The following is a 26,232-nucleotide window of genomic DNA, read 5'->3' on the forward strand; positions in this document are numbered from 1 at the left end:
CGTGGGTATATGTAGACATTACTTGGGTCTGTCAAATGCTGGCTGCCACAAAATGCAACCAAAATAATCTATTGATAAAACTGAGTTCACCTTCATAGAATCTTACCAGCATGTGAGGAAAGGGGGCTGGCAAGCAAGGGGTATTTATGTGATTTGAGGGTCTGGCTTAAGGAGGGCTGTTGAATGTGAGGGCATGATTAGCACTGGGCAAGTTCACAACTTAACACAGTAGGAGAAAGACACACAGCAAAGCCAAGGTTTCAAAGCAAGTCTCAAAGAGTAAACAATCACTTGACGTGATTGAGTGTCCTGAGAAGGGGCATTTATTCTGAGAGTACATTGAGTAGCTCTAGTTTTATCTGGTTCAGGTAATTGGATTGTTAGGAAGTTCTTGGAACAGATAATGAAGATATTTTCCATTTTTTATTTTGGGCAAGAATTTCCTGGAATAGTCAATTGATGTTAATGGAGCCAGTCCCACAGTAGAGGCTTGTCCATGCAAACACTGACACGTGGCCCAGGCACACAGCCAGCTGTGTGGGTGTGGATGTTTTTGGTCCTTGAGTCTTTGATGAGGCCCAGAACTTGAGTGTTCTCTCTCTTGTATTTTTGAAATTCAAGTATCCTAGTCTCAGTGATCAATATTTATGAAGATTTCTGGTGACTAAAAGTTTGACCCTTTAAGAGCATTATTGAAGTATGTCTTAGTACATTTTGTGTTGCTGTAAAGGAATACTGGAGGCTGGATAATTTATAAGGAAAAGAGGTTTATTTGGTCTCTGCAGGCTGTACGTGCAGATATGTTTTTATGATATGTTTTTACAAGGCAGAAACATCATAAAGTGTGGCGTAAATGTGAAAATGATGCTTCTTTGAACAACTTTTCCTAGAATGGTGATTTCCTGAAATGGGCCCTGGTGTGTATCTCAACTGTTTCTTGCTTAGTGACTCTGTCCACAGAGGCTGGTAAGGTGCTGGTCAGCATAGCAAGTAGGCCAAACACAGTCATGGCGGCCTGCAGAAGGGACAGGAGCTGGTCTCTGGGTCAGAGTTGAGTTGAATCCTGACCCTGGTACTTATCTCTGGGGCATCAAACAATGATTCGAGTTCATGCTCTAACCCTTGGTTGTCTCTGAGTATAATGCTCACCATAATAATTCTGTTGCAGTGTGGCCAGGAAGCTTATAAGAAGGAATTTAAGGATGTACTCGATACGTAGTGTTAAGATTTAGGAATCTTGGAATATGTCTGAGCCCTGACATGTATCTTAATCTTACTTCATTCTTATTTTCCTTCCTCCAGATGAAACTACCTCTGATGGGTGACGAGACAGATCCTGTTGGTTAGAGCATCTAGGTCTAGAAGTCTACACAGGGCTCACTAATTTCTAAATGTGTGAGGCAGTGAGTCCTGCTATTGTCCTGATTACAGAAGGGCTATCCACCACAGAATTGGTTTTGTAAAAATAGTGAGAAAGGGGCTTGCCTTGCTTCCAGCCAAACACAACTGGGGTCGAATCCTGGCTGCACTGTTTCCTAGTTTTATGGTCTTCAGCAAGCTACTAACTTTGCTAAACACCGGTTTCCTCATCTGTTTAATTGTGCAGGGTGATATTTGCTTCATACATTTTGTGGGACGAAGTATACAAAACATCATTGATGGTGTCTGACAGCGTGGCGTGGATAGTTATTAGCCAATTAAATCTGCTTACTTTATAATTATCTGCTGAATAATGAGAGGAAATAGCAGGGCATTTTTCCCAGACCACAATAAAATGAATGTAGTGTGTGAAAAGAGATGTAGAAAACATTCGTTTTTACAAATATTAAATATTTACATACCATAACAATTTAATTTTTAAAACTTTTTCTAATGGTGCAAATCAAAGAATTATTTGCCCCATTCTTTCTATTCAGTTCCGTGGTTCCAGTAGAAGGATTTTAGTCCTGTCTGATGGCCCCCGGACTTTTCATGGGATGGTATTGATAGCCTCTATATACTGGCCTGAAAATGATCACAGGAACACTCACTACCAGTTTTTATTTGTACCATACCCACATACACAGCACTGAATACTACTTTGTTGCCCTGATGTCTGAAAGGTTAATCGTCTGAACTACTGGAACAAATTATCCGCAGTGAAAATCTGATGTTTTCATTCTCTGATTTTGAATTGGTCTTCCACATACTGAAGTCTGTGGAAATTAGAACTCTAGCGTGGCAGTCTACGCTGTGACCTCTCCTCTCCCACTCACCTGGGATTTGGCCTCTCACCGTCTCACTTCCCACCAATTTTTCAACGTTTTAAATACGTGAAGCTGATGCCTTGATGATTGCCATGCTTTTGCACATGGTGTTGTCACTGCCGGCAGCACCTTTTCTCAGACTTTCCCTGCTGAATCAGGAGCAGTATTCTTCGCAGGAAATCCAGGTTTGTTAAGTAACCCTTCACATGGTTTTCAGAGGAGCCTGAGTGTACCCAAACCGAAATACCTGTCGCTATTTCATTGCCTCCTACGAGGCTGAACTCCCATGGCAGTAAGGAAGTTGGCCCAGCGTAAGTAAACCTGTTCCAAGTAAACATCTTTTTGATGAATGGATGACACATTGGTGAGAGTTGCAGATGCCACTCGTTGATATAAAATCCCAATCACAGGCCAGATGTGGCGGCTCACGCCTGTAATCCCAACACTTCGGGAGGCCAAGGTGGGTAGATCACCTAAGGTCAGGAGTTCGAGACCAGCCTGACCAACATGGTGAAACCCTGTCTCTACTAAATACAAAAAATTAGCTGGGTGTGGTGGCGGGCACCTGTAATCCCAGCTACTTGGAAGCCTGAGGCAGGAGAATTGCTTGAACCCAGGAGGCGGAGGTTGCAGTGAGCTGAGATTACGCCATTGCACTCCAGCCTGGGCAACAAAAGCAAAACTCTTGTCTCAAAAAAAAAATATAAAAAAAAATCCCGATCAGGGCAGGATGTACATGCCTGGCTAAGGGTAAGCTAAGAGCCTGGCTGAGCAGATTTTCATTTTGCAATCCATTTTATGTGCATCTTCAACACATCAGTGTGGTGACTAAATGAAACCTATATTGTGCATTAATGGTTATGTTTTGGCTCCTGGTAAATGAAGGTCTCCCAAGTACAACTCTGACTTTCCTCTGGGGACCCAGTCTTCTCTTCGGTCAATTTAACTTCATTACATGGGTTAAATAGATTTTTTTTAGCCAAGTCTAGTGTAAGTGTAAACCTATTCTAGAGATGTATAAATCTGGGCAGAACTGAAAAATTAAATTAGGCCGACTGTTTGACATTAGATAGAAAAAAACCTACAAGCAGAAAAGGTGCTATCAAGAATTTATTATTATTTTTCTTTAATTTGAGTTTCTTTAACTTTAACTTATATGAATCTAGAGATATACTTCGTATTCAGAGTAATTTTGGAATCAGGAGGGTGGGCCGTGTGTCTTATCACTTATGAGATCCCAGTGAATTTGCTGCTACTGCTAGCAAGGTGTTCCTTTTGTCAAAGCACTCCCTGTTCTGCAGGTGAATGCCACGTCAAAGGCAGTGTCAGCTGGTCAACTGGCCCAAAGTCTTGTCCACTTTAAGGCAAGCAGACCGGCTGTCAGAGCAGAGATGTCTCCGAATGACTGGCAGTTTCCAGTACACTCTGGGGACCTCACCAGGGCTTGTTCTGAACAGTGGATTCCATGGGAAGTGGGTAGTAGTCTCCAGATAAGAGCCTGAGAAAGATCACATCAAAACTCGTTATCAATTTTTATTTCCTACCATACACCAAATGTACAGCACTGAACACGATTTTGTTGCTTTGATGTAAGAAATATTAAGTGTTTGGAGAAACAGTATACAAACAAACTACTTCAAATTAAAAAAAATGCATACATCATTGCCTTTTTTGTTGTTTACAAAAGACCCAATTTACAGTATTGATCATTAACATAGTTGAAAAGAAAACAAATTCAGTGCACATTTCAAAACACATCAAGTACAAAGGAGGCAAATAAATACAAACATACTTCACAAAACATCCTGCTCAAACTACGCAAACACAAATAAATTAACCTGAAGTCATAGTAAATTATAGTAATAAATATGTAGGTTGGTAAGAGATTTCTTTTAAATTAAATAAAATATATAAGAAACTTGTTAAAATATTTAGCAAATTAAATGTTTGTCTTAATAAGTGAACTCATTTGTATGCATCTCTTGTATAGCAAAATGTTTGCAAGTACATAACTGTAATAGAAAATTTTGTTTGGTGTCTATAATAGACAGCACAGATGGTAGCTCATTTTTTAAATTGATTTTTAAATAAACACCGTTTCTACCTAAGAACAGACATTTCATCCTCACTAAACTAAGATTCAAGAGCTCAGATGAACTCCAAACCAAAGATAAGCCCCACTTAATGCATAACAGTGACCACAGTTTCATGGGAGTGGAATTACTGTTGAATATTGTTTTTCATTTGTGCAGGTAACAGTAATAACAGTGGAATATATCAAGCCTGTGAATGCCATCACGTTCCATCTAAATATCCATGAGGTTAATAAAAAATAAACACTTTTGTTTATAGCACAGAAAATTAAGCCCACACCAAGTTCATGTGTACATTTACACAGAGGCACGTCTGCACATGACATGTGTGTGCACACCAAAAAGGCAGTTTAGCTGGTTGTCTATACCTTTTCCTTAAAAAAAATAAATATAAAAAAACTTTTGAAACAATGCTTAACTACTTTACAATCCCTGAAATAGACATTGCCTTTACTATAGCAACTATGAAACTCTGATCCATTCAGAAATTCAAGATTGTGGGCTCAGTTCGATGTGTGGATGAGTGTGTGTGTGTGTGCCTGTATGTATGTGTGTATGTGTGTGTGTGTGTGTGTGTGTGTGTGTATTTTGTAACCCTTGAAGTTCTATGGCAAGATTTTTATCAAATTGAATGTTGTCTTGTTTCTCATGGAGGGTGAGACCCATGTTCCCTGTGTTTGAAGTAATCACTCAGATTGGAGTAGCAATTTTTTCATGTGTTACTATATTTTCCGTTCCTTTCTAGTCAACCCAGTAAGATAAATGCTATTTCAGGGGATATGGTATCTACAAAATTTTTCATTTGGATGTGTTTGTATTTGCTAAGTACAAATCTACACCAATATTGTCACTTGTATATTGTACCAACATATGGCAAGAAAGCCTGGCTGGTCACACCAAGTCTTATTTTTCATCTTGGGATATGAGTTGCCAACGATCTGATATGACTTGAAAAACAGACAAATCTGCATCACTAAAAAAGCTTATGTTTCTTTAAAACATTTCAAATAAATAATTCATATTAACGAAAACCGTCCAGCCAAGTCGAATACTTTGCTGATTGCTATATTTAATTATTGCTAACAAATTCTGAGCAGGCTGTTTTCCAGCATCCTGTGCTTTTGTGAGTGCGGATTGGCCACTAGTGGGCGCCATTTGTCTTCTTATTCCTTTCGTGCAGCTCAGCTTACCGCAAACTCAATTTTCAATACAAAAACCAGTGAGAGGTGGGGGAAGAAGTGTTCAATAAAAATCAAACTCAACCATAGTGCAGTCCTCAGACAAGGATTTCCTTCACCCTTTCCTGTCTCCTCATTAAAACCCAGCAAGAAAAATGTCTTGAGAATAGCATTTCTATTTAAATCTCATTGGAAAATAAATTAATAAACACACTTGTAAAAATATGGCAGACTTCAAAATGCAGTTAAAAGATAAAAAACTCTTTGATTAGTAATAAATAAATTATAAAAATGTCACATTTATTTTACATATACTTTACAAAAAAAGAGTACAACAAGGAAATAAAAGAAAAACATATGAAAATAAATAAGATCTAATAATTGACTGCATTGCATTTAATCCGAGAAGTCTATCATAGTTTTTCTTTCCTTTTTATGTCAGCTGGGGAAAATAAAATTAGTGCAATGTTGCAATTGTAAATGCAGTACGGCAACCTCCACGCCTTAGCAGTACACGAACCTCTAACAGATCCATCTGGAGTATACTGCTGTTGGTAATTTCTGTTGCCCGGCAGCGCTGTGATCCTACACATGGATACCCTTCACTGCCTGTTTGATACTTTCCAGTAGAGCTTTGCATTCCGGGGAATAGTCCCGTTCCAGATTGCTGTACATGTCTGTGAGTGTATTTACATATGCTTCAAAATTCTGCTCACTGATAGGTCCCTAAATGGAGACAAAACACATTGACCCAATCACAGTGGTTCAAGCTGAGGGGAAAGATGCACCCAGAGACACTGAAGAACATCAGCCGTCGGGCATCAGGAGGGAAGGGAACAGCGCAGACGGCTGCTGGGGTTGCAGGTGATGGAGGGGGGTGGAGTGTGTGCGGGATTCATCTGTTCCCTCTTAATTCGGGAGATGAACGTGACTGGCTTGCACAGCATTTGGGGTTGATTTGGAGCACATAAAGTATATGTCTGGCTGTGGACTTGGACTCCACAAAACTTCTCTACTTCTCTTGGGAGGCAGCCTCAGACTTGCACAACATGTGCAGAGGCTGCCTGTTGGTGGAAGGTGAGTATTTGTGAGGCTGGGAAGGAAGGGTTGCTTTTATCAAGTGATGCCTTTAGCAGCACTGGGCAGAAATGTAAGGAATTTAAGATTTGAGCAAGTTGCTCAGTATCAGTTGTGATGGAAAATTTTCCTCCTCCATCCTCGGACACCTTTTAGCCTGTTTTTCTCCTGTGGCATCATTGTAATAAACTTTTTAAAACTTCTCAGCGTCTACAGGCAGAATATCACTTTCACAAGGTATAAATTTATTCATCCCCAATTTTTTCTTTCTTTTTGGAGACAGAGTCTCACTCTGTCGCCCAGGCTGGAGTGCAGTGGTGCGATCTCAGCTCACTGCAACCTCTGCCTCCTGGGTTCAAGCGATTCTCTTGCCTCAGCCACCCAAGTAGCTGGGATTACAGGCATGCACCACCATGCCCAGCTAATTTTTGTATTTTTAGTAGAGATGGGATTTCACCATGTTGGTCAGGCTGGTCTCGAACACCTGACCTCAGGTGATCCACCCCCTTAGCCTCCCAAAGTGCTGTGATTACGGTGTGAACCACTGTGCATGGCCTCCCTGTTCTTTTTGTATGTTTTGGTCTCTCCTTTACCCAGCGTGATTCTTCAAGGAGAGCACACACATTTACAGAATCGGAATGAAAGTCACAAGGAAAATGCTACTTAGTCATTTCTGTTCCTCCATTTTCCCTCCTTTTTAAAAACACATGACATAAGTCTTACTTTGCAAGATGCTTGGAAGAAAGGACTTTTAAAGGGTCAAAATATGGCTATTGTTGCTATTTATGAAATAAGCTTTCTAAATTTGAAGCTATTGTGCTCTGCTCGACAAAGTGATCTAAATTACTAGTATTGTCCGAGTCTGATTCTCTGTCCCCTTCTCTTTGATGCCTTTGCCACGCCTTGTGCTTCTTGGAGAGTCATAAAATGGATGGGGACCCAGGTGGCAGAGAGGATAAGGGTCGCTCAGCGGGGCCGGGCCCACTTGCCTTGTGTTAGCTTTGGAAACTTGATCAAATTAGGTAAGCTGTCTGAGCCCTGATTTCCTCAACTGAGGACTGGGAATACCAATGCTCACTCACTGGTGCTTTTGTAACATTTCGTTTGATCAGCTCTAAAAATCACCACAAGCATGCCCTGTATGGTATGTATCCAAGGCACGAGTTGACTTTTGTGGTACCTACTTATAATGGCAGTGGTGAAGAAGAAAAATACTAAGGGATGCATATTCAACGGATGATTTACACAATGTTAATAAATATTACAATGATTTTTGATAATTATCTTAATCCTGGCCATAGTGGCATTATTCATTTTGTTTGTGCTCATTATTACATTATTGATTTTTTGGCAGGGTTGTGGGGGAGCGGGTGGGAGTCAGGAAACACATTTGGAATTGGTTAAGATAAGAACTCCATGCTAGGAAGTTGGGTAAAATTGAGGGGCTTATTGTTGTAATCAAAACCAATTATATTTATCACATTGCTGCTTCTATAAATAATTTCATACATGAAATTGACGTCTTTGGAAAAGTTATTCTAAAAATGTCGGTTCTGAGGAAGTTAAAAGCATTTAGCAATGCAGTCTGTCCTCCAAAGATTTGTCTGTATTTAAGAATATGTAAAAGAGGCTAATTTTCTATGAATTCCAAACACAGTCACGCAATGCATAACAGCATCTCAGTCAATGATAGACTGATTATATAATGGTAGTCTCATAAGATTACAATACCATATTTTTATGGTTTAGATATGTTTTTCCATGTTTAGATACACAAATACTTACCACTGTGATGTAATTGCCTATTCAGTTCCCTAACATGCTGCACAGGTGGGTAACCTCAGAACAGTAGGCTGTACCATATAGCCCAGGTGTATAGTATATAAAATAGGTTCTGTCATCTGGGTTTGTGGAAGTTCACTGTATGACATTCACACAGTGTCAAAATCACCTAAGGACACAGTTCTTAGAACGCGTACCCATTATTAAGCAATGCAGGACTACAGTTGCATACCTAAAAGACATGCTTAGATTTTGAAAATGAGGATGCCTTGCTCATTTTTTACTTTTTATTTTCTATGAGGAGAACAGAAGTATGAAGAAAGCACCTAGTCCATTGGGAATTGAACATTTTTGGCTGCAGTTGTTGAGCTGGGTGGATGATGCAATAACTGGATCTCAGATTTTGTAAGATGTGGAATCTTCTATTTGGAAATACATTTTCATTGAGGGAGTTTTCGCCTCCAACTTTCACATGACATTATGAACTAAGCTTTACAATAATCCTTCCTTTTTAAATGGCTTTGGCCTTTAAAAAATTCTTGGCCTTAATATAATTTAAATAAATGCATCTACTACATTCCCAGAGAGGGAGACTACTCCAAGCCAGACCGTGATGAAATGTGGTCAGTCTGTAACTGCTGACAGGCCTCCTCAAAGCTCAATTGTGGCAACCCTGTGGGTAAATGCATAAAGACAGTGCAAACGCTTGTAATGGAACTGCAAGGTTCTGGCCTTGAACTTACCATCTGCGGAAGCTGGATGTCGGCGAGGCTTGAAATGAGAGCTTGGCTCAGACCTGCCAGCTCTTTCAGCAGACTTTCATTGTTCTGTTCTATGAGTTTGTTCTCCTCCTCTATCGTCTTTAAGTTGCTCTCCATAGACGTGATCTACAACAGAAATAACTTGGGAATATGAGAAGTGGAGTTTGGAAGGAGCACAAACGTTTTCTCCCTGAAGAAAAAGACATCAAGTGCATCTGAACACTAAGGGATGCTTGTGTGCAGCTCCTCCGCATGAAATTGCTGCCTCATGGGATTGTCTGAAGTGCTGGAATCACATTGCCAAATTTTCATCTTTAGCCCAGACTTCCTCGTGAATTGCAGAACTTCTCCACATGGTTGTATGGTGACTATCTCAAACTCACATGCTTCCAGCAAACTTTGCTAGTTTCCCCAAACCTGCTCCATCCTCAGTCCCCCTTTTCCAGCCAACAGCAACTCAGCTGTAGTGCAGATTTCCACACATCCCCATGGTTCTTTCTTTCATACCTCCCCTCCACTGGTGCCTCCTTCAAAATACCCAGGATGGGACCACTATCCCCTCCGCACTGCTGCCTCCTGGGCCCAACCACCAGTGTGACCATGTCGCCTTCTCGTGGGTGGCCCTGTGTCTGCCATGACCCCACGCAATCTCTTCTCGGCCTTTCCTCAACACAGCCACCAAGACGAGCCTCTTAAAATGCAAATCAGCATGTCGATCAGATGGGATTATGTCACTCCTTGGCTTAAAACTGTGCAACAGTTCTGGATACATTCAGAATAAAAGCCAAGGTCTTTAAAATGGCCTAAGGTGCCCCATGTGGTGAGCTGCTCTGTTGCCTTTGAGACTGTCCTCCTGTGACCTGCCCCACCCAGCTCACTCACCTGTGGCCACACTCCTTCTTGCTATTTCTCAAATTCCCAGAGTTTTTTCTGTCTGCAACACTTTTTCTCCATACCTGTTTGGCTAACTCCCTCATGCCTCAAGTCTTTGTGGATGCCTTTCTTCTCCCTGGGGGCTGGTGGTCCCATTTAGTGTTGAAATCCAGCCACTCACCCAGCCCCCGGCCATGTTAGCATATGATACAACTGATCATTTATGACCTTTTTTGTTTATCGTCTGTTCCTCCTCCTAGCCTGTAAGTCTCAGGAGGGCAGAAGCCTTTATGTTCTTTGCTAATGGTTCTCTAGAGGAATTCCCATGATTTCTAGACAAAAGTATCAATCTGTGGACCAGACGGCCATTAACAGATGATGGTGACCATGGTCACGCTGGGTAAGGAAACTAGAATTTCAGCTGGATTAAAATCCTTTGTCTTAAGCTGCTGTGTCAGGACTTCCAAGAGATCCAGTAGTCATGGTGGTATAAAAATCCTACATTTTGGCTGGGCGCGGTGGCTCATGCCTGTAATCCTAGCACTTTGGGAGGCTGAGGCAGGCGGATCACAAGGTCAGGAGATTGAGACTATCCTGGCCAAAATGGTGATCCATCTCTATTAAAAGATACAAAAATTAGCTGGGCATGGTGGCACACGCCTGTAGTCCCAGCTACTTGGGAGGCTGAGGCAGGAGAATTGCTTGAACCCGGAGGCGGAGATTGCAGTGAGCTGAGATCGCGCCACTGCACTTCAGCTTGGTGCCTGGCAACAGAGCAAGACTGTCTCCAAAAAAAAAAAAAAAAAAAAAGGAAAAAAAAAAAAAGAAAGGTAAAAAAGAAAAGAAAAAAAATCCTACATTTCAGAAGAGGAGAGAAGGGAAGCGGAGAAAGACACTCAGTCCCGTGCTCTTGTCTTATTCTTTCGCTGCTAACTTGTTGCAAGAGAGTTGTGATTCGTGTTTTAAAAACCTTGGACTGAACTGTTGATTTCCAGGGGTAGAAGCAGACATCAAGAAGAAGAATGCAGACATGAGAAATTGCTTGTTTTTTTGGGTAAAGAATTTGCTTAAGAAAATGTTCGGTAAGCTCTATTTCTAATAAATACTTGAGCATTCAGAGGTGTTCCAAAACCCTAAATGAAAAAGTTGCTATGTTGTACTTGAATTTTGAATAAAACTAAGGATTCTTACATTTTCATCACATTTTTTTTTCTAATGCACTACATACTCTACCAGACTCTTTGATTATAGGCTGATCTGCCTTGTTTGATTATGAAAACTTTGATGCCACCAGAGCAAAACATGAGAAAGCTTTCCCACAGCTACTGAATAAATGATAACCTGGGATGATCCACCTATTCAGAATTTTACAATAATTATGGAATCTAGAAATACTCAGCATATTTAAGATATCAGTATATTTTCACAAAGGCTTTAAAAAGTTCATTTTGTTTCTACCAAAGGTTATGATTACATTAAGGATTATGAATTACTTTTTTTTTTTTTTACCTGGGTCTGAAGTTTCATCATATCTGCTTCAATTTTAAGGTTGGATTCATTCAGTTCCTTTATTTCTTCATCCAAATGTCTAATTTCTTCATCACTCTCTATTCCTGTAAAGAGTAAGACGGTTAACAAGTGAGTCATTTTATGTTTAATTTGTGATTTGCTAGTTGAAAACGAGACTTTCATTTGAAGTGCCTTTACCAAAACCATGCACATCCAGGATTCTGAAAAAGTGGATAAGAGGAGTTACAGATTTAATTTCTTGGTAAGAAAGAAAAGAGGGAGTAGAAAAGTGCCGCCATGGCATGGGGCTCAGTTATGTCCTATGGATGCTGCCAGATACATTTGTAAATGTGTCTTCAATTACATCTCACCGCACCCTGCAGCAGGATTCGCTCCATCTGCCCTCCTCACATATGAAGACACCGGAGCCCCGGAGAGGTTAAATGAGGCCTCAGGAATCACTGACAGAAGTTAAATAACCTGCCCAAGTTCAAATTAAGAGGCAGAGCTGGGATTAAACCTCAAAGCCCTTGCATTCTCTTGTTCAAAATGCTGCAAGGACAGTTTTATGCTGAGTAACTAAATATCTGTTTAGTTGAGTTAGACCTTAGGACCCATGACTGCAGGCAGAGCGGGGGGCTTCTGGCAGGTGAATTAGAGTCCAGAGACACATTGGCAGGGTTCTCCACATGGATATGGATGAGGAAAATGTGATTTAGGGGAAAGAGCATCAACTCGGGAGTTTGATTCCCGTTCTTGAACTTGGACAACTTCTAATCTTCTTCGTGCTTCAGTTTCCTCTTCTGTAAAACAGCATGATATCTACACTGTGAGAATGAATGCAATAAAACATAGCACGCTAAACATGCCACAGGCTCTCAATGAATGGGGGTTATTTCCCATGATTACTTTGTAGAAGGAGTATGACTACATTTGAAAGCTTTTGAGGACCTCGGGAAGGTGGTCAATCTTAAGGGTGCCAGGAGCAGGACTGGAGCGAATTCCACTTTCCAGAAGAATGAGTCTGCACTAGAGTGACAATGAAGAGGGACACATGTGAACTTCCACACTGAGACTTCATAAGAGCCATTTCATGAAGGCCGGATAGAGGGTACTTGGCCTGACAATTGGTTTGAAAAAGATCTGGGCTCTTATACTTTCCTAGGGTGACTACTTTGGGAAGTCCTTCCTTGCCTCCTGAAGGCAAGTGCTCACGTTCTCTATGACCCTGCAATTTCTTCCTTAGGCACACACTCAGAACCAAAGGTTGTACACAGGAAGCATGCATACGGTGTACACGGCAGTACTGCTCGCCAAAAGCACAGCTTGAAAGGAGGCCACATGCCCACCAAAAAATTAAGCCCAAAAGTTATATCACATACAGCATGATAAAACAGATGGCTATTCTGTAGGTACTTACTGCTTTATTAACAGTAAGTACTAAATAAAGTGAGACATGCATGGACCAATGGAGAGAGTGTGTCATAAGATTGATCTAACTCTGGGCTCTAAGAGTTAATGGAAAAAGGAAAACACACTAACATATAAAACCTAGGTATCTTAGTAGCTAGACCAGTTCGAATGTGAGTCAACAGTATGACACAGCTACCAAGAAAACAACCAACAGTTACCCACGACCATACTCATAGAACTGTACTATCTGGGACTTGGGATTCATCATGCACTGGCCGGCTGTGTCTGTAGAATTGCATTGTATCTCGGAGCACCATATTTTACTGGATGGTGCACGGGTACAGGAATCATCTCTCAGACAATTGATGAGTAAGAACTGGGGAAGAAAGGACTGAAATATCTGGATTCTTAATGAAACAGGAATTTGGAGTGCTATCAGCGCGTGAAATTTTTCTGATTTGAGCAATTGAATATTTCTATTGCTATATATTTCTTTGACATATTGTTTTTCTTTTCTGTCTTTTTGCAGTAAAATTCCACTTCAAAGAACGGCATTTTCTTACATAATATCTGGTGAGGCAGACAAAAACCAAGGAGACTCTTGTAAAACATGAAGTGCTCTAAAGGAAGCACACAGGGTGTTGGGAGGCCCTTCGCTGGAGAAGATGCACTCTTTATAAGACTTTAAAGATCAGAAAGAGGCAAGCCTGTGAACAACCAGCCAGGAGCTGAGCATCTAAGAGGAGGGAGGAAGCCCAGAGCCCAGAGTGGGAAGGGAGTGGGTGCCCCGTGGACAGCAAGAATGCGAATGATGGATCTGAGCCATGGGGACCTCCTGGGAGCTTAGGTTTATTTCAAGTGTAACGGGAGCCAGGGAAGGGTTTTAGGTGGGGGAGGTGGGGTGATCACGCTGCTTTTCATAAACATAATTTGGAATTTTGAGTAGAGGATAGATTGGAGAAGAGTCAGAGGGGAAGCCAGGAGACCCGTGAGGAGGTGATTGCTGGAGTCCTGGCTGGGTGTAGGGAAGCGAGGTCAGGAGAAGGAGACAGACTTCAGGCTCTAATCTGTAGGTGGAATTTGCAGGACTTGTGAGGACTGGAGGTGGGGTGAGAGAAGTGAGGAATGGACTGTGTCGGCTTGTTTGTGCCAGAGCAGGTGGGTAACTGTAGAGCTATCTCTGTGACAAGGCAGACTGGGGGTCTGAAGCCTGCAGTAGAATAAATAAAAGTTCAATTTGACTAAGCTATGAGTGCTTGTGAGAAGACTGTTTAAGTGACAGCCTGGGTTCTTGGTTCTGGGATTTCTTTAGGATTATGTTTCCCCAAGGCCTAATGTTCCTGAAGACACCCCAGCCTCTTAATCAGATGGGGCCATTTGGAAGATGCCTAATAACAAAAGATGCATGGGGCTTGTGAGGAAAGCTATGATCGTAACATGAGATCTCAAAAAAAAAACCACATTATCATGTGATCTAATATGTAACAGGCTCCCCGCACATTCTCATAGAATTAATAAATGAAGGAACTAATGTTTTTATTATCATTTCTGGGATTTGGGGAGCTATTTTAGCCGAAGATCAAATTCAATCAATCCCTTTATAATTATTCCTGTTAACATATCACTTCATCTGTTTCCATGGAGTTTCTTACCTGCCAAACTCCCCTCCATGCACACAGTGTTTAAGGACCTTTAGATTTCACTCTGCGCCTCCAAATATTAACTCATATAATCCTCATTTAACACCCATGAGGTAGAAACATTTATTACCTCAAAGTAAGGACGGGAAACCAACGTACAAAGTAAGTGGTACAGTGGAATTCAAACATAAACGCTCTGGTTCCAGAATGTGTTCTTTTAACCATGATAACGCTATCTTTACTCACAGGTGTTTAATCTGTTTCGGAAGTATCAGTAAAAAGTGTACCCTAATGTTTACAGACACACTTCTAGTAAAATGTTGGACTAACTAGGTATTGCTGATGATCAAGAAAACCATATAAACTTTCCACTGGATATTTTACTTAACTGTTCAGGAACTTTGATTATTTATGCAATCCATCTATGTAAAAGCAAGAGCAATTGCTTTCTTTTCATTTAATAATTCTAATGTTTACTTGGTACTAATCTGGGTCTAATTTGTATAATTGGGGATTATGTCATATATTTTTTTTACATTCTGTATAATTATGCAAGTTATTTACATACCTGTCTAGATCAGGTATTCTCAACTTATAAGAGGCTTTAAGTACTATAGCTATATTTTTCATATTATACAAATGAAGCAATTCTATTATATTTCAAACAAATTCTATTATATTTCTTGAGTGAACTTTTATTTTTAAATTGGGTTCCCACACCAAAATTGTACTTTTTTACTTAGGGGAAAATGAATTAATGTAAATCTGGCTATTTAGTTACTAAAGGAGTGAGGAGAGTTAACTTCCAGAAAGAAATTATATATAACAGTGTTTAGGACACACAATTTTGTCACGTGGGAAGAGCTAGAAAGAACTCCTAAATGCAAGACTGTATATATAGATCAATCATCATGTCTTCTGCTTGTTCCTACGAAGCACAGAAGGACTAGCATTCTTTCTTATACAGATGGCCTAATTTTATTATCAAGGACTAGTAAAGGCCTTTAAAAATTAACATGGCATTTAATTACGACAAGGATGGAGAACTAAGGATCAATTCTTCTAAAATTAATGTACACATTTTTTGGTATAGACCGTCCATGTTTGAACTGGTTTGTACGTAATATTCCCCTAAAATATTATCTAATTCAACTAATTGCATGAATGATTTGTATCTAGTTTAAATTAACACAGCATGCCAAAGTTAAAGCCAAACGCACTTTATATTTTATTGCAATTTGATTTGACGTTTTAAATGTCTGAAGATGTGTTGGTTTACACCTGCTTTAAAGATCATCCAGACAATTATTGTGGCCACACTTTAAGGTAAGGGACCACGAGACACAGTGTCCTTAGAGCAGACCTCCAAATTACTTTCAGTCCTTCTTGACCTTCAGTGAATCACTGACCTGAATTCAGCTGGGCTTTTTCTCATGCAAAGTCATTGTAGGTTCTTACGTTTCACAGAGCATCAGCCTCTACTTTCTTGGACTGTAAAACGTGTACTTTTCCAGTTAGTTACGTGTCCACCTAGAATGACTGCACCCTGACACTTGTCAATGGGTTTGAAAGCTCAGCTGAAGATGCTAGACATACAGGGAACCTTGGAAGTGCACACGCTCAGCCCTGCTGCTCCTGGGTCTCTGTGAAAGTCTGTAGTGGGTTCAGACAGACCAGCAATATGTGTGCTGGCCCCCTGCAAAACTCCATCATAATTTGATGTAATGCCACCAGGTCACTGTTTTGTTTTTATCTTTCTTAGGAGCAGCCTTGTAACTTATATTCTGTTTGGAGTATGGATGGTATGGGTGTTCCCATAATGAGAACTCATAAGAAATATTTTCGTTATGCACTGGGTTCCAGAAGGAGTTGTGCTCTGAATTTCCTTACTACCCTCTGATTCACGTGGCGATTATAGCTTTCTTTTGTGTTGGCTTCTAAAAGTTGAGGTCAAATTTGCAATCCTGACTTACCTAGCAAGAAATGGCCCTTTGCACACATGTCTTAGTGTCCTCAGGCTTGCTCTGTCTCATTCTTATCTTTAACTTTCCTTTGTCTCATTTTTAAATTAAATTTTAACTAGCATTTTTTTTAAATTTCATGTAGCTTCACAGTCGTTATCCTTTACATACTGTTTGAAATAAGGTGATAAATAAATACACATTAAATTGTCCTCATTTCACTGCAAATGTACTGAGAGGTATTTAAGGGGATATTTCCAAGGAGCAGTAAGAGCATCTGGGGGAAAGCTCTTTTACTGAGTATGTGAATGTCGGAAAGACTGGAGGAGGCACGCCTGTCCCCGCAGCCGGGGCGTTATTCCTCTGCATGTACACTGCCCTCCTTCAGTGCTTAGCGATGAGGACCCACGGAGGGAGGGCAGCCCCCCAAGGACTGCTTTACATAAAGCAGATGAAGGCTTCAGAAGAAAGCAGTAGGAAGCTCGAGTGCTTTCCTCCCTTGGATACCACATATCTTCTTTTTAAAAATCACACACACAAATTAAAAAGATTGGGCAATGCTTTCAGAGAAAGTAACAACAGTGAAAGTCCCCAAAGTCATGTGCCAAAGGCGCCAGCAGATAAAGTCTCCAGAGCAAAAGAATCGCTTTGTCATTGTTTCTTAAATGCTTTGGAACGATCTTTGATGGAAACCAACACAGGAGCCAGATAATGCTGATTAGAAATCTCAAGAAAAGCATTCAAGAATCAATGGAAAATTGGATGTTCCAAACAGAGAACTCAGAAACAGTATCTCTGAACTTGGAGAGGGGATTGACATTAAGGAAATACCTAGGGAAATCTAGGCCTGGTTAAAGACATGGATGCTAAATCCAAACCTTCCAGAATCTCCGTAAAAATACCTTGCTGAACACAAAACACAATTGAAGCATTCAAATACAGATGCCAGAAGCTGCTTCCTGAAATTTTATAGTGGACTTATACCAGAAAAACGCACACGTACACACACACACACACACACACACACACACACACACGTGAGAGAGACTGAAGGACACAACTTCCACCAGTGTATCAGTGTATCTCTGTTGTTGTTGCTTTGTTTAGAGATTTGATCTCTTGCTGTCGCCCAGGCTAGAAAGCAGTGGCGTTATTATACTATCTTACCTCACTATGGCAGCCTCAATCCTGGGCTCCTGGGCTCTATAATCCTCCCAGCTCAGCTTCCAGAGTAACTGGGACTACAGGTGGGCTCCACTACCCTGGGCTGATTTTTTTTTTTATCTTGTAGAGATGGGGTCTGGCTGTGTTGTCCAGGCCGGTCACAAACTCCCGATCTCAAGCAATCCTCTTGCCTAGACCTCCCAACATACTGGGGTTACAGGCACGAGCCACCGTGTCCTGCCAATCACTAGAGTATCTTAATCTGTCATACCTCACTGCCTGACTCTCTCTGTTGGAGATCCTTCCTTAAGAAGAAGGAAGACACCAAAAAATTTGTTTTTAAACAAATTTATAATTTTAGTTCAAATCTGAGGAAATCTTTCTTCTTGTACATTAAAATTACACTTCCTACCTAGAGAATACTTTGACACATGGGACCCTTTGGAAAGCCAGCGTCTACACCCTGGTGGAGGTGGTGGCAGCCAGCCCTGCACTCTTACCCCCAGTCGCTTTGAGCTTGATGGTCATGAGTTCTTCGGAAACCTTGCCCTTTTTGATAGCTTGTGCATTGAGAGGACATCCAGATAAGCTGTGAAAATAGAAATTGCACTAGTGTATGAAATGTATATGATTTCTTATGAAGCTTAAAACGTTTTATTCACAACCTACTATTCGTGCTTTTGCTGCCGATGAATTATGTTATAACCCATAGCCTCTCTGTAGAGAGTAATGAATACATACCCATTCAAGCAAAGGCAAAAGACCCTCAAATAATGTAAAATGTTTTGTTTTCTTTCCTTCAAGTACAAAGAGTTACTGCTGATACACAACTATTATTTAATTTATTTTGTTAAGTTGCCATTCTTCTGCATTCAAACATTATTTTGTTTAGTAGTGGTTTATTTTCCACAAGTGTGAAATTATACATATATATTATCAATAAGAACTGTTCTCAATTAGTCAAAATTCCATGAGTAGTAAAGCAGAATCTAGTTCTTCCTGCGTTTATATAAAGTGTTCCTTGATCATTATAGAATGGCTCAAATCAATAGAAGTCAAAATAACACCCTACCCCTCACCCCCATGGCAAAGTCAGTTTGGTTATGGAAAAGTTTCTGATCTCTTTCTTTAACTTTTAACACATTTTTTATTAAAAAAAAAAAAAAATCTCTTCCCTGGAAGGAGAATCAGAGGAGCTGCCACAAGTGTATTCAGAGGCAATCACCGCAGAGGCAGTCTGTTACATTGCAGTGGTGTTTACAACGCTTTCCTTTTAGCCGTGGCACTCTTCAGCAAGGTTTCTTTCCCTTAATGTCATCTGTTTCATTTAAATTGCACCAGCAGGATAAATGACAACACTGAAGAAAACTTGTTTTCCATCGTTTATGATCAGATACTTTCGTTGTTCTGTGCAGCCATTAATTCTTTTGCAATCTTGCTGTGTTTTCGTAGAAACAATTTTTAGATCAAAACAATGACGATCACAGTCAGTCATTTAAAGTCTTTTTTTCTTACAGAAAGTTAGTTACAACTCATCTATAAAGCAATCATTTCACCCTGAAGCGTAGGACATTTGGAAAAGTGAAAAAAAATATATTTCCAAAGCAAAGCACTTAATAAATGTGTGCTTAATTACTGTATTTTTCAAGAATACTAAATTATTCTACGCTAAGAGCCTATGAAATATAAAAAATAATAGACATATATTATTATATATGTAGAAAAGATTATGCAGTTTGCCTAATGTGATAAGCTATACATTTTTCTACACAAAAAAGAAAATAATGAAAAGCAAAAACTTAACTTGGAAATTGCATCTTCTATTTTTGGAAGTTTCTCACTGTCAATTGTGGCCTATTAAAGTTGTATTACCTTTTTTTATGGGAAGTTTGCACAAGTCTGTCTTCTTTTATGTCACATATTGCATTCTCAGAAAATAGTCATGAATATTTTTTGGTAAACTGGATATTTAAAGGTGACCTTTAGTAAGTCCCTTTGTAACATAATGGATATTAATACCTCATTGGAACTTCTCTGATCCTCACCCTTAAAGGATCTACTCTGTTCAGACAACATGCCAGAAAACTTTCAGGGTGACGCAGTGTTGTGGAAATGTTAATGAAGCGTCCATCCATAATTACATGACTCAGAAGCAAAGAAGATAGTTATGAAAGAGACGCTTTGCTTCCAAAATGCCGCTTGATTTTGTATCTTCCAATGTAGATATTTCATATCTTCCAGGATATAAGATGAATCTTAAATTTTTAAAAAATGGGCAGGATAAACACTTTAAAAGTCCTTTTTCCTTTTGAAGGCAGGTTTTAAGAGGCGGAGGTACAAACTTCTGAATTTGGCTCCATATTGGAAAAGCAGAAATGGCTTATATGGTTTTGACCAAAATTGCCATTCTATTAAGACATATTAAGGCAATTTTTTTTTTTTTTTTTTTTGAGACAGTCTCGCTGTGTCACTCAGGCTGGAGTGCACTGGTACAGTCTTGGCTCACTGCAACCTCCACCTTCTGGGCTCAAGCAATTCTCCTGCGTCAGTCCCCTGGGGACTGGGATTATAGGTGCACACCACCACACCTGGCTACGTTTTGTATTTTAGTAGAGACAGGGTTTCACCATATTGGCCAGGCTGGTCTCGAACTCCTGACATCAAGTAATCTGCCTGCCTCGGCCTCCCAAAGTGCTGGGATTACAGGCGTGAGCCACGGTGCCCAATTGCAATTTTAAATTATATCTTCATCTGCCTTCTTAAAGCAAAATGGCAGGCAATACAATGTATGCTGTGAACATAATTGCTTACAATATATTAATAAGCTTTCGTAAAATCACAAAGATATGGCATAGAACTAAATGAGTTCTATCGATCACAGAATTTCTGATTTTAAAGCTACAAACATTCATAATAATGTGTGTGTGTTTTAACGTATCAGTTATCTTCTCAGATTGCTATTTTTTTCAAAGGGAAAATGTTATCATATAGAGATTTAAAGCAAGGTTTGAAGGTACTTATTATATAAATATAATATGGATAGAGTGTGTGGGTCAAATTGTTCTTAACCATCCAACAAAGTGTGTTTTGTAATTATTCTCATTTTGGTTGAGAAAACATCTATGCACTAGCACCTGTGACGCTTCAGCTTGGTGCCTGGTCCATGGCGAAGACCCATCATTAAACCTTAGGGGAAGCAGGATGACACAGGCTCTCGTGCCAACCCGTATTCAAAGCAATTCCATAACTTCCCTGTGCTTGCTTCATCCTCTGTCAACTGAGGATAATTATAATACCTGTCGCTCACAGGGTTTTGTAAAGGTTTAAAGGAATAAACCATGCCAGTTACTTATAACAGCACTGTCTGTGCACGAGAAGCCTGAATATGTGTCAGCTATTATCAGGTAACAAGTGATGGGAAAGAGTACGAACAACCTCAGAGATTTCAGATTCAAAATACGTAACGTATAAAAGCCTGTTGTGAGTTATAGTCCAAGTCATCTAAGTCATCCTGCATATGTACACATAGGCTTAATGTTATTTTCAGAAACAGGAAAGGAGATCGTCTGTGTTGAACCCCTACTGTATGCCAGGCATAAGCTAAGCGTTTTGTGATATTATTCCATTAAATTCTACACATAGGCTGGGTACAGTTACTCATACCTGTAATCCCAGCACTTTGGGAGGCCGAGCTGGGTGGGCCATTTGAGGCCAGGAGTTCGAGATCAGCCTGACCAACTTAGTGAAACCTGTCTCTACTAAAAACACAAAATAAATAAATAAATAAATAAATAGTTGTGTGTGGTGGTCCCAGCTACTTAGGAAGCTGAGGCAGGAGAATCACCTGAACCTGGGAGGCAGAGGTTACAGTGAGCTGAGATCGCATCACTGCACTCCAGCCTGGGTGACAGAGTGAGACTCTATCTCAAAAAAAAAAAAAAAAAAAAATCTACACATAGGAAAGACAGAGAGTTCCATCTTACAGAGAATACCCCAAATTAAATATAGTCTCTTAAAACCACAAGAGAAATTCAATTTTGTTAAATTCTACACACAGAAAAGAAAGAGTATTCCACCTTAAAGAGAATACCCCAAATTAAATCCAATTTCTTAAATGTTTCAGATTGCAAGAGAAATTTTAAGAGTGCTGAAATCTGAATTACTCTTTTGTCTAAATTCTTCACTGCTTTCTGTATCCTAGAAAATAATACTTTGGAGGTCGGATATAGTGGCTCACGCCTGTAATCCCAGCACTTTGGGAGGACGAGGCGAGTGGATCAGCTGAGGTCAGGAGTTCGAGAGCAGCCTGGTCAACATGGCAAAACCCCATCTCTACTAAAACTACAAAAATTAGGATGGTATGGTGCCAAGCACCTGTAGTTCCAGCCACTTGGGAGGCTGAGGCAGAAAAAAATAGTAACTTGGCATTAATATTGTAGCCTATGTTTTTGAAATCAAAGTTTTCTTTTTCTTATTATAAAATGCATAATATGTAAACAGGCACATATGAGGTGTATTTGCAGTTTAAAGAATATTCTTGGCTGGGCATGGTGACTCACACTTGTAATCCCAGTACTTTGGGAGGCTGAGGTGGGCGGATCAACTGAGGTCATGAGTTCCACGCCAGCCTGACCAACATGGAGAAACCCCATCTCTACTAAAAATACAAACAATTAGCTGGGTGTAATGGCACATGCCTGTAATCCCCGCTACTCAGGAGGCTGAGGCAGGAGAATTGCTTGAACCTGGGAGGCAGAGGTGTCTGTGAGCTGAGATCACAACTGCACTCCAGTCTGGGCAAGAAGAGTGAAACTCCATCTCAAAAAAAAAAAAAAAATTCTTTTTTTAGAGATGGGGTCTTGTTCTGTCACCAGGCTTGAGTACAGTGGAGAAATCATAGCTCACGGCAGCCTCAAACTCCTGGACTCAAGTGATCCTCCTATCTCGGCCTCCTGAGTAGCTGGGACCACAGGCATGTAGCGCCAGCAAGAAGCACTGCTCATTTACCCACTTAACTGTTCGTGGGCACAAAAGTTGTTTCCAGTTTGGAGTTAGTAGAGCAACACTGCTCAGATGTGCTCAGACAGGTCTCTGGGTTCTAATATGCAAAGATCCTCTGGGCACGGATCTGACAGCTCATGGCTGGGTGCTGGGGCCATGTGCACCTGTTCATTTTCCAACTTGACTCTTTAACAGTAATTTGCTTCTGAAAGTGGCACTACCAGTTGCTCTCCCACCTACAGAGTATGAGAGCACCTGTTGCTCCGCATCCTCACCAAGCCTTGGCATCACCATTTAAAACTTCCTCACAATTCTTAAAGATAACCTCATTATTGCTAACTGAGCGATGTGCTCACCACAGCGCAGCATTACTATTTCATTAGCAGAATCAACATGGATGTTACTGAGGTCATTACAAGGAAGTCAAGTTGCTGTGCAGTTAGGCACACTTGATTTGTGACTGAAGTTCCTGAATATGAAACAGTAATTCAAACTTAGGATAAAACGATGTGTGCTATTGTGGATAGAGGTCTACATTTGAAAAGCATCAAAAAATAAACCACTTGAAAAAGTCAAGTTTTCTCCATAAACAGGTTTCACTGACTATTTAAATACCTTTACCTAAGCAATTCCTGGAAGGCCCTATTTTCTGATCTCACCCGTATATATCTTTAGAACTGAGCAAAATGTCAAAATGCTCCGATTTTGCTTAATGTTTACACTGCTCACATATAAAACATCGATGGTTTCCTAAAGCTTCATTGGGTTTTAAACTAGCATCATGTACAGTGGCCCAAAAGATGATCAGGGACCCCACTGGCTGGAGAAATATGGAGGGAATCTTCTAGTCTTTTCCTTTAGGTGGAATGCAAACCAAAAAGCTGGACAAAGATCACCGCTGCCCAACAAAGGGCTTGGTGACACTCATGACACTCGCTGAGAGAGGAGCTCCGTCACTGATAAACTGTGAAAGGGCTTCTAGATGTTGGGCACCCTGCTGCAGACTTCACAGTCACTGCGTCACTTTCTTTCTTGCTGCTGCAGGTGAGTCACATCTTCCTAGTAGCAAAATAACTACAATTCTGGCCCGAAATTGAGCCAGTCCATAAGACAGAGGGAACGCAATTAATGTGTAAAGTGAAAGTTTGCAATTACATAACATAATAGAGTAGATATGACCACTTGGAACTGAAGTGAACCATTAAAAGACTGAACTGTTAAAAAATAGCAGCCTAAGCAATATTTTAGAATACAAAAAAAAAAAAAAAAAAAAAAACCTGCACATTTTCTAGAGCACTTGAGACCTGTGTAGTGAATTTTCAGAAATACAGAAAATACCATATTTCATTCTTCATGCTTATCCAATATGTATATGGCAAGGCTTCATGTTATGACATCTCAAGTGCTACAGTGAGCAAGCTTTAGGGGGTTGTTCACAACCCTCTCCCCAAGGCAGCCTAGGTGACCACCGGTCACAAATGACAACAAAAAGACAAAAAACTCATGTTACCTTCGGTGGGTGACAAAAACATTATTTACATGGCCCAGCCCATTGCAGCCTGGCAAAGGACAATGTGGGAGCTCTTGCTTGTTCAGTTTCCAGGAGAGGGAGGTTCCATTGAGAGGATTCTCCTTCTGTCTCTTGGCAGCCAGGGGACAGCCAGAAGCTGTGCGATGTGACGTGTATTTACCTGATATGTGACCTTGGCCATCACACCCTATCACGGGACATCTAGGGAGAAAGCAGAGACATTACCAGCTGGAAAGAAGGCAGTGATAGTCCTACATTCTCCAGAGAACAAACATGCAATTACAGAGTTTTAATAAAAGATGCCACCGCAACTAGCAAAACAGCATTGCATAAGTAGGCTCTGAGCTACGTGATTTTCATGCGTTATCTTGCTTAGTATTCATTGCAATCTATTGAGTGGAGAGTATTATTATCCCACTTTGTTGATGGGGAATAATGAGGCTTAGAGAGCTCGGGTAACTTGCCACTCATTTTACAAGAAGTGGAGTCAAGTTCATGCCCACACTTTTTAAGTCTAGAGCCAACCACATAAGGACTATGTTAGGCTGATTCCGAAGAGCAAGGGTAGAAAACGTTAACTGCCTTGACCAATGCTACATAGCACATCATGCATAGAATTGGAATTTGGGTTTCTAAATGTTTAAATATTGCATCTAGAATTGTTGTTGAGAAAATAACTTAAATTTCTATGTCTATATCTGCATATAGCATCCAAGACCTTTCTTAAAGGAAGGAATTCAAATGAGATACAATTTCACCTTAGGTAAAATGAAAGTTTCAGGGGGAAATGCTGCTATATTTGTCACTGCAGAGCACTTCCACAGTGTTGCTTTCCTTTAAAACAATGAAGAATCGTATGAAACTGTTCTGGTTTTTCGTTTTTATCTTTTGCATTATCAAAGAACTATGGAAATGTAGCTATAAATAGGGAACTTTTCTCAAACCTCCAAATAGTTTGACTCTTGCTTATGTTGAATAAGGTACGCCATTACTGAAACTCAATCCATGTTCAATTGCATCGCAACCAAGGGCCCTTCCTTTTTTTTTTTTTTTTTGAGACAGAGTCTTGCTCTGTCACCAGGCTGGAGTGCAGTGATGTAATCTTGGCTCACTGCAACCTCTGCCTCCTGGGTTTAAGCAGTTCTTCTGCCTCAGCCTCACTAGTAGCTGGGACCACAGGCACGTGCCAGCACTCCCAGCTATTTTTTTTGTATTTTTAGTAGAGACAGAGTTTCACCGTGTTGGCCAGGATGGTCTCGATCTCATGACCTTGTGATCCGCCCACCTCGGCCTCCCAAAGTGCTGGGATTACAGGCGTGAGCTACCGCGCCCGGCCAAGGGCCCTCCCATTTTACCAGCAAGAGACAGCTGACCCCCATGTCTCAACCATTGCACGCACTTCAGTTCAGGGTCTTCTTTTTCTTCCTTGGTCGGGGTCATTTTGACACCACCTTTCCTTGCGCGAGGACATCCGGACAAGCTGAAATAGGGACCCGACAAAGAACAAAACAAAACTATGTGATCTCTCTGACTGCTGCGGACAAGCTCATTTCCACCTCTCAGAAACAGGATCAATCCTACCTTCTGTGGGAAGCATAGTTTCCAGTCACGTGACCCGAGCCATCGCAGCCTGGGGTTGGACACCTGGAAGGCATAGGAAGACAGCGTCGGCTGAGAGGTTGTAGCGGTGGGAGTGGGGGTCACACCCAAATTATTTAGATTCTTTAGTAATTACATTAATGTTCCACGTCTCTGTAGTTTACGTGAAGAGAGGGGGGTCACACATCCAAATACAACTAAAGACAATGAGCTGCTTTTTGTGTGGGTTTTTTTTTTTTTTTGCTTAAATATAATTAAATGTCGATTAATAATCTTTAAATATTTTTAAGATATATGACTACTGAGTGACAACGGATTAATTGATATTTACTGTACATATTTCTTAACCTCATATAGAAGGGACTTGAAAATCAGTCCACAACTTCTTGCTGGGCTTATGCCTA

The 26,232-nt window shown here is 40.5% G+C and overlaps 1 protein-coding gene across 14 annotated transcripts in view; it reads right to left on the reverse strand.

Moving 5' to 3' along the window:
• Positions 1–3,764: 3,764 nt before the first annotated feature.
• LOC116563444 (suppression of tumorigenicity 18 protein) overlaps positions 3,765–26,232 on the reverse strand; it is a 309,774-nt gene continuing 287,306 nt past the window's right edge. For 9 of the 14 annotated variants that reach the window (XM_032296070.1, XM_032296073.1, XM_032296069.1 and 6 more), the window contains 7 exons: positions 25,811–25,873; positions 25,629–25,709; positions 24,209–24,430; positions 18,198–18,286; positions 11,520–11,623; positions 9,120–9,263; positions 3,765–6,243 (listed from right to left, as the gene is read on the reverse strand). In XM_032296070.1, the coding sequence (XP_032151961.1) occupies positions 6,103–6,243; positions 9,120–9,263; positions 11,520–11,623; positions 18,198–18,286; positions 24,209–24,430; positions 25,629–25,709; positions 25,811–25,873 (844 nt within the window). In that variant the 3' untranslated portion in view covers positions 3,765–6,102. The remainder of the gene's footprint in view (positions 6,244–9,119; positions 9,264–11,519; positions 11,624–18,197; positions 18,287–24,208; positions 24,431–25,628; positions 25,710–25,810; positions 25,874–26,232) is intronic. The other 5 variants (XM_032296061.1, XM_032296064.1, XM_032296060.1 and 2 more) reach the window with 1 other exon arrangement.

This window comes from Sapajus apella, unplaced genomic scaffold, assembly GCF_009761245.1.
Source record: "Sapajus apella isolate SASKATOON/1434 unplaced genomic scaffold, GSC_monkey_1.0 scaffold35, whole genome shotgun sequence".
Taxonomy (NCBI): Eukaryota; Metazoa; Chordata; class Mammalia; order Primates; family Cebidae; genus Sapajus; species Sapajus apella.